Here is a 13,669-nt window from a genome sequence, read left to right as displayed (position 1 = left end):
CACTCCCCACCCCCTCAACCCCCAGGGGGTGGGTGCAGCAGATACTCAGCAAATCGTAGCTGAAGGAGGGAGTTATTTGTCCTTGTCACCCTGTCCTGTAGGTAACAAAGGCTGCTCTCAGCCACGTTTGTGTCACCATTCATAGCTTTGGATTTTAGGCTCATGACAAGTAGACTACATTGGCTGCACCGGAATTATCTTCCTTCTGATGATTTCGCACAAATGCCATTTCTCCGTGGAAGCTTCTACTCACCAGTGATGAATGCTAGTGTCACAGTGCTTCTGAGTGTGCTTCAAATATGATTTTTAAGTATATATTTAAAGGGCCTCGGCTTGAGGGATCGATATGCCTCAGCATAAATTTACATTTGTCATTACTTTAAGTAACTAATTAATTATGTCATTACTTTGAGCAGCTGGGCTCGTGAGAAACACAGAGTGGAACTTTTGGTCAGTGTGGTAAATGTAGTGATCACCCTCTTGCAAACACACTTACTCTAGCCCTGTGTTTTAAGTATTTCTGGAAGTACAAATTCCCTAAAATGCCTGCAAAAGAAAACACAGCTATCGTGGTTAAGAACATGAGCCTACCTAGGTTTGAATTCCAGGAAGTCTACCGACTTCCCAGCTGTGGAGCCATGGACAGATGATTAAATCTCTAGCCTTCAGTGTCCTCATCTGTAAAATGGGGTAAGAAGGGTGTGGAACTTACAGGCTTTAGTGAGGATGACGTGACATAATGTATAAAACGACTGAGCCAATTTCTTGGCACATAGTAAGTGCTCGATAGTTTCTGGCTTCATGGGTATCAACTTGGCAATAAGGAGATCGGGTATGCAAAAAATGCCGTTTCCTATTTCCGTTCCTGACTCTGAGTGCTGTGTACTGGGTTGTGGTAAGGGGTGGGAAAATCCAGTTTCTCCTTTGGGGTTGGTTGGTCTTAGGCAGGTCTGCAGAGAGAATGCCTGTCATTTCCTCTGGCAGAGGTCAGTAGCGGCCTTGACCAACTCTGTCCCCCCTGTCTTCCGCAGAGGCTGATCCCCGGCTCCCTCTGCTCCTCTGCTGGTCCCTGGACCTTCATGGTCTTTTCCTTAGCTGGCCTGCAGGTCCCCCAAAAAACTTCCTTGTCCCCTGTCACAGTACATGGGAGCCAGGCTGAGCTAGGGATGTCTCTGCTCTCCTCTACCAACGTATATCCTTTTGCTTCTCTTCCGCTCCAATTGTCCCTGCAGCACAGGACATTACGTAAGCCAGCCACCTTCCAGAATCTCAGAGAAGGAGGAGGGCCCGTGTTCCCCCCAGTTCTTTGCTTTGTCCTCCGTCCCCAGAACATCACTCAGGTCTCCACCACGAGGAGGTAGGAGGAGGAGGTGGGAGGAGGGAGGGCAAGCCGCATCCTCTCTGATGTTGCCCTTTCTCCTCTCCAGCGAGCTGCGCCTTGCTTCTCCTCTCTAACGTGGCGTCCTCACATCGAGTCTGGTGTGTGGTTTCAGGGTGATGAAAGACCGGTTTTGTTAGTATTTCCTTTGGATCTGGCTGTGTTTCCCATCACGCCAGTTCGAGTCAGAGTCTGGAGTGTTTGTTTCATCGGTCCCTGGTTGGGGGTGTAGAGAGCGGTTCCCTCCCCGGGCCGGTGATTCCAAATAGACCTTCGTAAGTCACCACCACGGAGCTGCTGGTCTCGTCACCCCTCTGGCTCTCGTCACCACTCGCTCTGGCTCTTTCACTTCCTTAAGACAGTGCTTCCCGTTTGGGGACGTCACAGACAGAAATAATAGTTGCTTAATCGCCAGCTCTTTATTTTATCAACTAGAGAATTGTCCATTTCAAATCACCATCTTCTTCTGTCACTTCTGTCCTCTCCCTCCCCCACTGCGCGTGGGTAGAGTCAGAGAGCAAAACAAGACAGTCCTGTAAAAGGGAGTACGTTGAGGCCTGTGCAAACACTCCCAGTTGCCCCCAGTTTACTCATTTAACTGTGGTCCCGGTGAAACCGTCCTCCTGCCCAGCACGAGTCAGTCCAGAAACATCTGGAAATCACTGCCACCAAGTCTGGCTCCCCGTGGGCTGCAATTATGTATGAAGTGTTTTCAAGAAGCAATGTATAGGATAAGGGAGGCCAGCGGAAACACGGGGCCTGAATAGTCCAACAGCAGGGGTGTAGCGTTCGCTGGGATTTAGGGAAAATTGCCTCCATGTGCGGCTTCACTGTATTTGGGTAGACATGGCCTCAGAGCGCTTTTGCAGGGGAAATTATAAAATTCAGCAAAGCCTCGTGATCTCATTTTGGATCTCCTCAGGATTCCTCATCAAGACGCAATTAAGCAGAGAAAAATTCTGCCTTGGGGTGTGATTTGGGTGCCTCACCGTGTTCTGACTTGACTTTCCGTGCTGTGTCTCTTTCCGTATCACTGCCTCTGGCTCCGACAGCCCCTCTGAGGACGGCGCCGCTGAGTTGTGCGCTAAGAGCCAAGTGCTTTGCCGAGTGGAAGGGGCAGGCCCAGGGCGCGCCGACTGTGGCCTTCGTGCTTTCCCTGGAAACCCCGTGGGAACCTCTTTCTCCTTCTCCTTATCTCTGCAGCCTCAGTTTTATGACCCGGTGGAGCCGGTGGACTTCGAGGGACTTCTGATGACACAGCTCAACAGCCTGGATGCGGAGCTCGCCCAGGAGCTGGGGGACTTCACGGAGGATGACTTGGATGTGGCGTTCACGCCAAAGGAATGTCGCACTCTGCAGCCCTCTTTGCCGGAGGAAGGGTAAATCGTTTCCCTAAACTGTAGCTGTCGGTGTGAAGTCGTGACTGTTACTGGTGTGGAGGGGAGACGCCTTAATTCTGGACTTCTTTTGGAACTCAGGGTACCCCGATCCATTAAGATGGACCGGATGCCAACTCGTTACTGTCACCTGTGATGGTTTTTAAATCGTTTCAACCAGAGGCTTTAAAAAGGCATGTGGGGGCTAAACCATTTAAGGGGATGCTCAAGGACAGGAGTAGGGGGCAGGTGGAGGCCTGGGTATCTGGACTGCCTGGGTGTCAGCTCAGCCACCTTGGGTGACTCACCTGAGCTCCCAAGAACCTCAGTGTCTCCATCCGTAAAAATGTCCAGCGTTTCAATAATAATCAGTGAAATGATTCAGAAGCATTTGAATTGTTTCCACCAAAGACCCTGGATCAAGTCACAGACACGTTCAACCCACATTTTTTGAGCATCTACTATGTGCTGGGCACCGGCATGCGTAGATGAGTAAGGCAGCGTTCCTTCCTTGGAAGAAAGTTTTGCCAAGTGGGGAGACAGTGGGGAAAGCTCTGTGGAGGGAATATGTGGAGATCTGGGTCAAACTTGAGTTTCCACGGTGGGTCAGTCAGTGTGTTTCTAGGCACGGGCATTAGCTCTAGGTAGCAAACAATGGAATTACATGCCAGTGAAACTCTTGTGACTTCCATGGTGGAAAAAACAGTGCCTCTTTAAAAGTATAGGTGAACTTTAATGTACATTAATTTTCAAAACAAAATCAAGATTCACGTCTCTCTTGGACATTTTCTACTTTGTCACCTTCCCCAAAAATAGTCCCCAGAAGGAGATCATGAAACACGGCCCCTGCCGCACTGCTGTGCATTACATTCTAGTTCTGTTTTGGATTTTCTTCCATCATAGTTTAAGGATGTGGGGTGACAGAGATACGGTATTATCGTGAGTCTTTGCTCTCCTGTTTTGATAGTTCTTATTCACGTAGGAAAGCTTGTCACGTGCTCAGCTCAGACTGTTTTAGAAATACTCCCTCCCCAGAAAACAAGCAGTGGGAAACACTTCCCCCATCGTCAGCCCATTTATTCAAGTGTGACTTTCCTGTAGGCAAACTTTGTTCTTTCACCATCGACAGAGAATCATTGCCTATCACTTCTTCGTCTGAAATTTATGGTTACTTATTTAATCATTTTCAAATGAGGTCAGAGTCTTGGAAAATCCTGTTTCAGGAGGTAGGACTTTTGAATTTTGATGAAAGAGGCAGGTTTTTCCCTTAGCATCCGTTATATAGTATAATATTGCCTTGTGGTCAGGATTTCTAGCTCACCCTGTCTGTCCGATGACTTTAAAACAACCTCTGTTATTTCAGTCATTGCCCAGAAGTCTTCCTACCAGGAAGGCCTTGGTAGCAACAGCAGCAGAGAAAACAGCAGCGGACCCCTGTGGCCCCAGAACTTCGTGGGGAGCTCTGGCAGTGTGGTGGCTGCCAGCCTACGCTGCACAGGTCTGGGTTTAAGTCCCTGCTCTTGCCCTGCTGGGTGACTTTCAGCCGGGTCCTTCTCATCTCATTTTTCTGCAAAATTCAGATAATAGTGCAAGCCTATGCCCTCGGGGGCTGGTTGAGAATTAGCTGGATTTTTTTTAAAAAGAGAGAAAACATGCATACAGTGCTTATCGCAGTATCTAGTGCATAAGCAATGGGTCGGAGGCATGAACTGTGGCCAGACACACTTCTAAAACCTCCCGTGCTGACTTAATCCTCATCCCAGCTCTCTGAAGGAGGCGCTCCTCTGTGAGTAGTGCTCTAAGAGGAGAACCCTGAGACAGAGAAGGATCGCCCCAGGCCACGTAATTAATAAGGGGTGGGGCCAGGGTTTGGGCCGTCAGTATTTAGCTTGTAGTATTTCGACCCATTCATCTCTAATATCGAAACACTTGGGAAAAGAGCCAAAAGCTTTGCTACTGTGTGGAACTGGTTATTCGAAGACTCTGATGCACCTGGAGAGGTCTCCCATGGCACACTCTCCTGCAGGTAGGACAACTGCCCAGATTAAGAATCACCAACGAAAGAAGCCAGGTTCCGGTCCTCAAAGCACAAGACAGACCTTCTTCATGGCTTTCCAAAAGGGAAACCTGCGTGTCCTAACAAGGTTACACATGAGCAAAAATTAGGCCCAATTGCCCTTGTGAGAAATTGGTATTTATGCTTATTTTTCTGGTTCTGTATGTGATTACAGCTAGTTCTACCTGTCTGGCGTTGGAATGCCTTTAAGGGATGGGTGTAGTTTAACAGGATTCTCTGTAATAAAGAAAACCCACAGAGCATCAAATGGCAGTATGTTTGTCTCATTGAAGTAGAAATGCTATCACCCGAGGAATGCTTCAGACACTTGATGGATGGGTAGGAATGCCCCTGGCATTCTCAGTTGATACGGGATTAAATCATGCTGCTCTCCTTGGTTATGATAAGGGATTGTTTTGTTGTCTTTATCAGGTACTAACATGATTTTATGTCATTTTCCACCTCATTAGGGTTGAACTGGACCCTCATGTCAGGGACTGTGTTCAGACTTACATTCGGGAATGGCTAATCGTGAACCAAAAGTAAGCTCCTTTTTCTTTTCTCTTTATATATATACGTATATTGTTAGCTTTTACAATTGCTTTTTTTTTTAAAGATTTTATTTATTTATTTGACAGAGATCACAAGTAGGCAGAGAGGCAGAAAGAGAGAGAGGAGGGGAAGCAGGCTCCCTGCTGAGCAGAGAGCCTGGTGTGGGGCTCGATCCTAGGATCCTGGCATCGTGACCTGAGCCCAAGGCAGAGGCTTTAACCCACTGAGCCACCCAGGCGCCCCTACAATTGCTTTTTAATGAAAAATTTCAAGGGCAGTTTTAGGTTTACAGGAAAACTGAATAGAGAGTACTGGGAGTTCTGGTATACCCCGTTTGAACAGTTCCCCTTGGTGTTAACGTTTTGCAGTTTGGGTGCTGTTAGTTTGTTTGGGTTTTGGTTTGGTTTTTGGTTTGGTTATTTCACACATGCCCACATGACTGTTCCAAAGAAACTTTAGCAAGGAGGGAAATTTGTAAGTACAAAATTCATGAATAATGAATGCGGATCGACTTTATCTTGTGCCCTATTCAGACACCTGCTGTAGGCTCTGTATTACCTCCTCTATCAAATATCAACTCTGCCTGCTTGCCTTTCAATGGTTTTAATAATCTGGTCCCACTGTATGTGGGCCAGATCCACTTCCTTTCTGCTGGGCCTGGAGCCTCTTTCTCCCTATTCGTCCTCATAACCCACTCAGTCCAACCTCCACACCTGGGCCCTTGCTGTACCCTTCTGGATGTGCCCTCCCCGCTTTCCCCTGTCCATCAGATCCTACCTATGCATTCAAGGCCAGGACACATTTCTTTCTTTCTTTCTTTCTTTCTTTCTTTCTTTCTTTCTTTCTTTCTTTCTTTTATTTATTTATTTATTTATTTATTTATTTGTCTTTATGCAGCCTCCTCTGGCTGATTCATTCTTTCTTGGATGGACCTTACTTAAGATACATGATACATTTGTTATCCCTGATAAGCCCATAGTGATATACTATTATTAACTAAAGCCCAGAGGTTACATTAGGGCTCATCTTTTGTATCCAAGGTCCTACAAGTTTGTCAATTACATAATGCCGTGTGTCTGCCATCCCAGTATCATACAGAATAGTTTCCCTGCCCTAAAAATCTCCTGTGCTTCCCCACGTTCATCTCTCCCTGGCAACCACTTACTTTTCTACTGATTACACAGTTTTGCCTTGTTCCTTCATGTGTCGTTGTGATCTAAGAGCTCATTTCTTTTTTTTACTGACCAACATTCCACTGTGCGGATTTATCACAGTTTGGTGCCATTCACCTATGGAAGGAGAAAGTTACATTTTAAATATAAAGAAGAGGGCCTTTTTGTTTTGTTCCCATTCTGACGAATTCTGAGGCGGGGAAAAATTAATGAAGTGAAACTTGGCCTCAGATTCAAAGGTAACATTTAAATTCGTGACCAAGAAATAGATAACTAAGCTTCCCGTCAAAAGGGCCCTTCTCTCCTGGGTTAGCCAAATGTTCTACCACATTGTCTTGGGGTTTGTGTCTCTACGTCAATAACCTGGACGGTACCATCCCATGAGAAACATGTAGACACACGAAAATCCTCAGCCTGTGTGTGCGAATGAGTTGGGCACCAGGGCGGGGAGTGTGTACGGACTGAGGACACATCCCAGTAGAAAAAACATCAGAGAGCCTCTGTCAAGACATAAATAGTGAAATTCTGCTCTCCTCACCTCTCCTGTACTGCTGGAAGAATTGGTGTTCTATGGGATAAAGAGTGAAAGACTGTGGGGGTTGGGTTTTATCCAGGTCCCGGAAGTGTGCCAATGAATTTGTGCTGTTGTTTTTTGGAGCAGTGTCAGTAAGCATACTATTTTCAACAGCCAAGCAAGAGAAAGCAGAGCTTGTAAACAGTGATTAAGAGAAAGTTAGGTGCTAATCCATCATGTGTTCTAATTTCCAACATGAATGGAAAACGAAGTTTGCCAGGTAGTCAAGGAAGATTATGCTTGGCCAGTAATAAATAAAAAATTTCAGAACAAGTTGTTCTCAAGCTTTTTAATGTTGTAATTAGAGATACTTTCTGCATATTAAAGTTCTAAAAAAAGTCTGAGAAGGAACAATAAATAGAAAAGTCTGTTTTACTACATTTGGTTTCTATTTGCTTCTTGGGACACTATTTTTTTTTTCATTACTCATGGCAATTCCCGTTGGAATATTCTTTTTTTTTCCCCTCTAGGTTGCAAAAACTTAAAAGAAAAAAGGACTCCTTTGGAATACTTATTTTAGAAATTTTAGAGTTTATAGGGAAACAAAAGGGGAAAAACCCACTCAGTTTCCTATAGACAGATAACTGCCATTAACATTTGATACATAGTCTTCACATCATATTTCATTTTATCTGTATTTGCATAAAAACTAAATCAGATTATGATACTATTTCGTAGCAGATGCTATTTTGGGTTTTTATAGTAACTGGTGATTATCTCTGTTTGCTATTAAACATTCTTCCTCAACCCAATTTTTAATGGTTGTATGATATATTTACATCAAAATTCATTTAACCAATTTTGCTATTTGCACGAGTCCCTGTTTTTCAGGATTATACTCCAAAATGGTAACATCCTTGGGCACAGCTATGATTTTTTCCCTTCAGAATAAATCCCTAGAAGAGGAATTTTTCTGTCTAGGGTTATGAACAAATTTAAGGATTTAGGAATAATATAACAGAAAAATTATCAACAATATGTGCATGAATCCTCAAAAATATTGGATGATATCTTTTAATAAATTGCCAATTTTTCTTGCAAAGAGACTGTCTCTTATTTGCATTTTTTGATTATGAAATTGGGGAATCCTTTGTCCATATATTAAGTTGGCCAACTTATAATTTTTCCTTCATGTCCTATTTATTCCTGAAATTTGTGTACCTCTATTAATGTATTTGTCTGGGCCTGTTTATCTCTAGGACTACCTTTATTTATTAGGGATATTAATTGTTTGTCTGACATATATTACACATTCCTTTTCCAGTATGTTCTTTATCTTTCAAAATTGCTCCTAACTTTTTAACATTCAGATTTATTTACGTAATCAAATCTGTATTCCTAATTTTCCTTGTGATTTCCATTTTTGCTGTCATGCTTTAAATGTAATTCACAAACCTGATATTATTTACTGGGAATTTTAAGTTAAAAATGTTGATCCATTAGTTACGTGATTGCTATTCTGTTCCCTTTTGAGTCTCTATTTGATTTTATCTCTTCTATAGCAACAATGATATTCGTATATTTATTTTATTCAAATTTTTGTGTCCTTTTTTTCCCCCCATGAAACAAAGTAGTATTTTATTTAACTTTATCTTTGGCAACATGCTGGGGCTGGGAGTTGTTGTTGGTCCTGTCCTCTGCACGCTTGTATAATGGGTCAGTTCCCTTCTGAGAAATTCGGTAGGAGTATGCAACTCTAAAACTCATTGTCAGTTTCTGGAAGCTTTTTTTTTTTTTTAAGATTTTTTTTTTTTTTTTAATTTGACAGACGGAGATCACAAGTAGGCAGAGAGGCAGGCAGAGACAGAGAGAGTGGGAAGCAGGCTCCCCGCTGGGCAGAGAGCCCGATCTGGGGCTCGATCCCAGGACCCTGGGATCATGACCTGAGCCAAAGGCAGAGGCTTTAACCCACTGAGCCACCCAGGTGCCCCAGTTTCTGGAAGCTTTGACTGCTGTTTTATTTTTTTATTTTTTTAAAGATTTTATTTATTTACTTGACAGATCACAAGTAGGCAGAGAGGCAGGCAGAGAGAGAGAAGGAAGCAGGCTCCCTGCTGAGCAGAGAGCCCAATGTGGGGCTTGATCCCAGGACCCTGGGACCATGACCCGAGCCCAAGGCAGAGGCTTTAACCCACTGAGCCACCCAGGTGCCTCTGACTGGTGTTTTAGAAAGGAAGCACCTTTTTCTGCTCCACTGTTTGATCCTTTGAATTGGTACTCTGAATTTGGTACTCCAAACATGAAAATACATTCCTAGCACACATTCTGCCTCATATGTACCTGTAATATTTTATTTGTGGGGAGGATACAACGTACTATGATACACTATTGCCAGACATCTCCCAACCCTGCATACATTTTCAGCTCAATTGTTTCCTATGGGTTATTTCTTTTTTTTTTTTTCTTTTAAGATTATTTATTTATTTATTTATTTGCCAGAGAGAGAGAGAGAGAGAGAGAGAGAGAGCACACAAGCAGAGGGAGCAGCAGGCAGAGGGGGAAGTAGGTTTCCCGCTGAGCAGAGAGCCCGATGCGGAACTCGATCCCAGGACCCTGGGATCATGACCTGAGCCGGAGGCAGACGCTTAACAGACTGAGACACACAGGCGTCCCCCTGTGGGTTGTTTCTTAGTCCTTGCTGAATGATGGTAGAAAGAGAAAGGCAAGGCAGGTGGGGTTTCTGGTGGCAAAAAAGGGGTGCAACCAGGGGGAGTCTGGCCCTGGCTCCATCCATAAGCCACCACCATGAAGAAGGAGCATTCAGATTTCTGGCTCATATAGACCTTGACTGCTCTGGGCCTGGCAGGAAGGACAGTATGAAGTGTCATGTGTTCCCCTTTGTGGGGACAAGGAATGGGACATCATTCTGCCAGCTCCATCTGATCCACAGAGATTCTGTCCAGATTCAGGTGTTAATTTGTCTGCTCATTTGGGTGAGTTTCCATTTGTCCTGGGTCTTCTTGAGCAGGGTACTGGGAAGTTGGAGGAGGACACTGTGGGCATGCTGGCCAGTTGCTACTTAGTGATTAATTAATTGGCTCTCCTTTGAATCTGTCATTTTATGTGTCAAATAATACATGCTCATTTTGAAAGAAATCAAGTCACGTGGAAGTGTATTAAGTAAAAGGCGGTCTCTACCTCACTCCTTGCTCACTCCCTGCCCTTCCTTCAACCCACTCTTAATGCACGGATGTTGTTGCTATACAGGCTTCCAGAGATTATCATACCCTCACCAACATATAGATGGATATTGGTATTTTACATAAATATTATGTATGTAAGTACACATTTATAAATATGTATGTATGTTATATATATACACAAAATACCATTTTTTCAGTAATATCATTTTTTAAAGATTTGATTTATTTTTTTTAAAGATTTATTTATTTATTTATTTATTTATTTGACAGACAGAGATCACAAGTAGGCAGAGAGGCAGGCAGGGAGAAAGGGAGAAGCAGAGTCCCCGCTGAGCAGAGAGCCCTATGTGGGGCTTGATCCCAGGACCCTGGGATCATGAGCTGAGCCGAAGGCAGAGGCTTTAGCCCTCTAAGCCACCCAGATGCCCCTAAGATTTGATTTATTTATTTGGCACAGAGAGAGAGAGTGAGAGAGAGACTACAAGCAGGAGTGAGAGAGGGAGAAGCAGGCCTCCTGCTGAGCAGGGAGCCCAATTCGGGACTCGATCCTAGGACCCTGGGATTATGACCTGTGCCAAAGGCAGACTTTCAACAACTAAGCCACCCAGGTGCCCCTCAGTAATGTCTTTGACATTCCTTCCATGTCAGAGATCTATCCCCCGTGCCTGGTATTCTAGGGGTGAGGTAAAGGAATGTATCATTAAGTTACCAAATCTTTCTCTATTGATGGACATTGAAATTGTCTCCAATTTTCACAGTCATAAATAATATCAAAATAGACATCTAGACACACTTGCCCTGACACATGCATGTCAGGATTTCCGAGGGTAGATATGAAGTCCGGGCACATGACACGTACTCCTAAGGACTGCCAGATTTTTCTCCAGGAAAGCTATACCGATTGACTCCATTACCATCTGGGCATGAAACTGCCCTGTCCCCCATATCCTTGCCAGTGCTGGACATGATTGGTCAAAATAAAATATGAATTCCTGAACTTGTATTCTAGTTCTTGTAACTGGATGCTACTATATTTACTTTCTGAATATTTTTTCTGTCATTGAGTTTTCTTCCCTTATCTTCCCTAAAGTCCCAGTTCAATATACGCTTATCATACCACCTGACTTCCTACTCCTAGGTATTTACCCAAGTGAACTGAGGACCTCTGTTCCTATAAACATCTATATGCAAATATTTATAGCACTTTTATTTGTGTCTGCCAAAAATCAGAAACTGCCCAAATCATATGCAATGGGGTAATGGATAGCCAGACTCTAGTACATCCATACAGCACAATGCTACTCTGCAGTAAAATGGAACAAATTCCTCATGCATGTGGCAATACAGATCACTCTCAGTCACATCACACAATGAGAAAAAAGCCAGACAAAGGAACATAATGCATGATTCCATCCGTATGCTGTTCTGGAAAAGGCGGAGCTGTAGGGACAGAAAGGAGATCAGCAGTTGCTGGAGCCTACAGGTGGTGAAAGGAAGGGACTGCAAAAGGTCATGAGAGACTTTTGAGGTGTTGGAACGGTTCTAAATCTTGACTGTAGTGGTGGTTACACAACTCTGTGCATTTGTCACAACTCACTGAAGTGTCATCTAAAAAGGATAAATTGTAATTGGGCCCTAAAATCAATGGGTAGGAATCTAAGATAGTTCCTGACATTGATTAATTACTCACTAAATGGAAGACCTATTACTTTGCTATGGTTTTATTTTATTATTTCTCAGAATGATGATTTCTCTGGAGCAGGAGTAAATGGTTTCAAGTCCAGGCTCCCCCACTTACCTGCTGTGTGACCTAAGACAAGCTATTTTTTTTGTGTGTGCCTCTCATTTCCTAATTGGGAAAACAGGAATTAGAACAGTGTCTACCACACAAGTTATATTATATGCAATAAATAAAGTAACATATGCAAAGTGCTTAGATATCTTGGCCTATGGTAATAGATTAGCTACCACTTATGATATTGTAAAAATAGTACTACAGAATATGGCTCACTTGTCCCTGCCCAGTTGACAGAGAACTTCAATTAGATGTTAGTAAGATTATATGCAAAGGAAAAAAACAAGGGACAACTCAGTGTTATTGAAGATTTCTTTTCAATTAATGATTCTGGGTAGATTTCCCCTCAAAAGCACTATAATTTCCATATTCTTGAAATACAGATAAAGTTTGGAAAGTCAGAAGGCTTTAGGGTTTATCTAGTTCCAATTCAACCCATCCAAAATATTCCTTTCAAGTGAAATAAGATCTGAAAACATCAGATAAAGCACTTACATTAGCCTGTCAAAGGAATGAACCAAAAATTCTATCCGTATATTTTAATGCACTGTGGGGGGGGACTGCTTTCCTCTGGAAGACCATACTTAATGAAGCCATTTCACCTTCTGTGGACATGTCTCTGTCATCCATAACCACGCAGTCAAACACTGATTTAGTTAGCTCTTTTATTCCTCAATTATCTCCTTGCTGATATTACATTTCTCTGTAATATCTAAGGATAGTCTTTTATGTCCTTGCTATCTGTGATAATGGCTTTGAATCCCACTTAGGGGGCAGGGGAGTGGAGCAATGGCCACTTGTGTTCCCTCCCACGCTCATAATTCTATAGAGCATTTGCCACTCAAGTTCTATAATTGAGACTTTTAAATCAGACAAAGAATGCTGCCTATGAAGGAAAGAGGAAAGTTCTAGAATTTCTTTTTCACTTAATAAGAAAGATTCGACTACACAGAAACACAAACTACGTGATCTCCTTTTTGAAATATGTTTTCCTACTTGAGATGTTTGTGGTACTTATAATGGAAGATGCCTTGAATGGGTTCCATTCCATCCTTCATGTCTAGAAACATAAACACCATAAAAATGTGGAGTCATTGCTCTAAAAATGATAGTGTTTTTCTCTACATGACTTTTGGAAATGTTTCCTTGATCTAACAAATAGAATGGGGCCATGGTTGCATATTCATCTCATCTCATTTCCATTTATTTGATAATTTTGCTTGGACTGATGTTTGCAGGCATCTTTGGGGTCACATTAAATACTTAAGCATTATTTCCTCTGCCATTTTCTCTGCATGAACTAAAGAGTGATTCACTTATGTTGTGTTGTGGTGTCTTAGAGGAAAGTCGAGCTCTTAAGTAATTAAACTTGTTCACATGTTATTTATTCTTGGTGTATTATCCACAGCGACAGTGAAACATTTCATGAGTGTTATGAGCAACATCGTAAAAGCCCTTAGACTTTGTCTTTCATCCTGGGTGATTAAAGTAATTCTGAAGGAAGGTCGTGCTCAAGGAGAGCTGGGACATCAAGGAATGGGGTATCATCTGTTTTATTACTCCATATTTTACTCCCAGTGAACTGGTAAACAATTAAAATTCAAACACATCAGTGCATATAAT

At 43.0% G+C, this 13,669-nt stretch overlaps 1 protein-coding gene across 3 annotated transcripts in view; it reads left to right on the top strand.

Moving 5' to 3' along the window:
* Positions 1-13,669, top strand: part of DOCK8 (dedicator of cytokinesis 8) — a 205,506-nt gene that overhangs the window by 55,347 nt on the left and 136,490 nt on the right. For all 3 annotated transcript variants that reach the window (XM_047699090.1, XM_047699089.1, XM_047699091.1), the window contains 2 exons: positions 2,582-2,757; positions 5,281-5,352. In XM_047699090.1, the coding sequence (XP_047555046.1) occupies positions 2,582-2,757; positions 5,281-5,352 (248 nt within the window). The remainder of the gene's footprint in view (positions 1-2,581; positions 2,758-5,280; positions 5,353-13,669) is intronic.

The sequence above is a fragment of the Lutra lutra genome, chromosome 13 (assembly GCF_902655055.1).
Source record: "Lutra lutra chromosome 13, mLutLut1.2, whole genome shotgun sequence".
NCBI lineage: Eukaryota > Metazoa > Chordata > Mammalia > Carnivora > Mustelidae > Lutra > Lutra lutra.
This window is presented reverse-complemented; position numbering and strand designations above follow the sequence as displayed.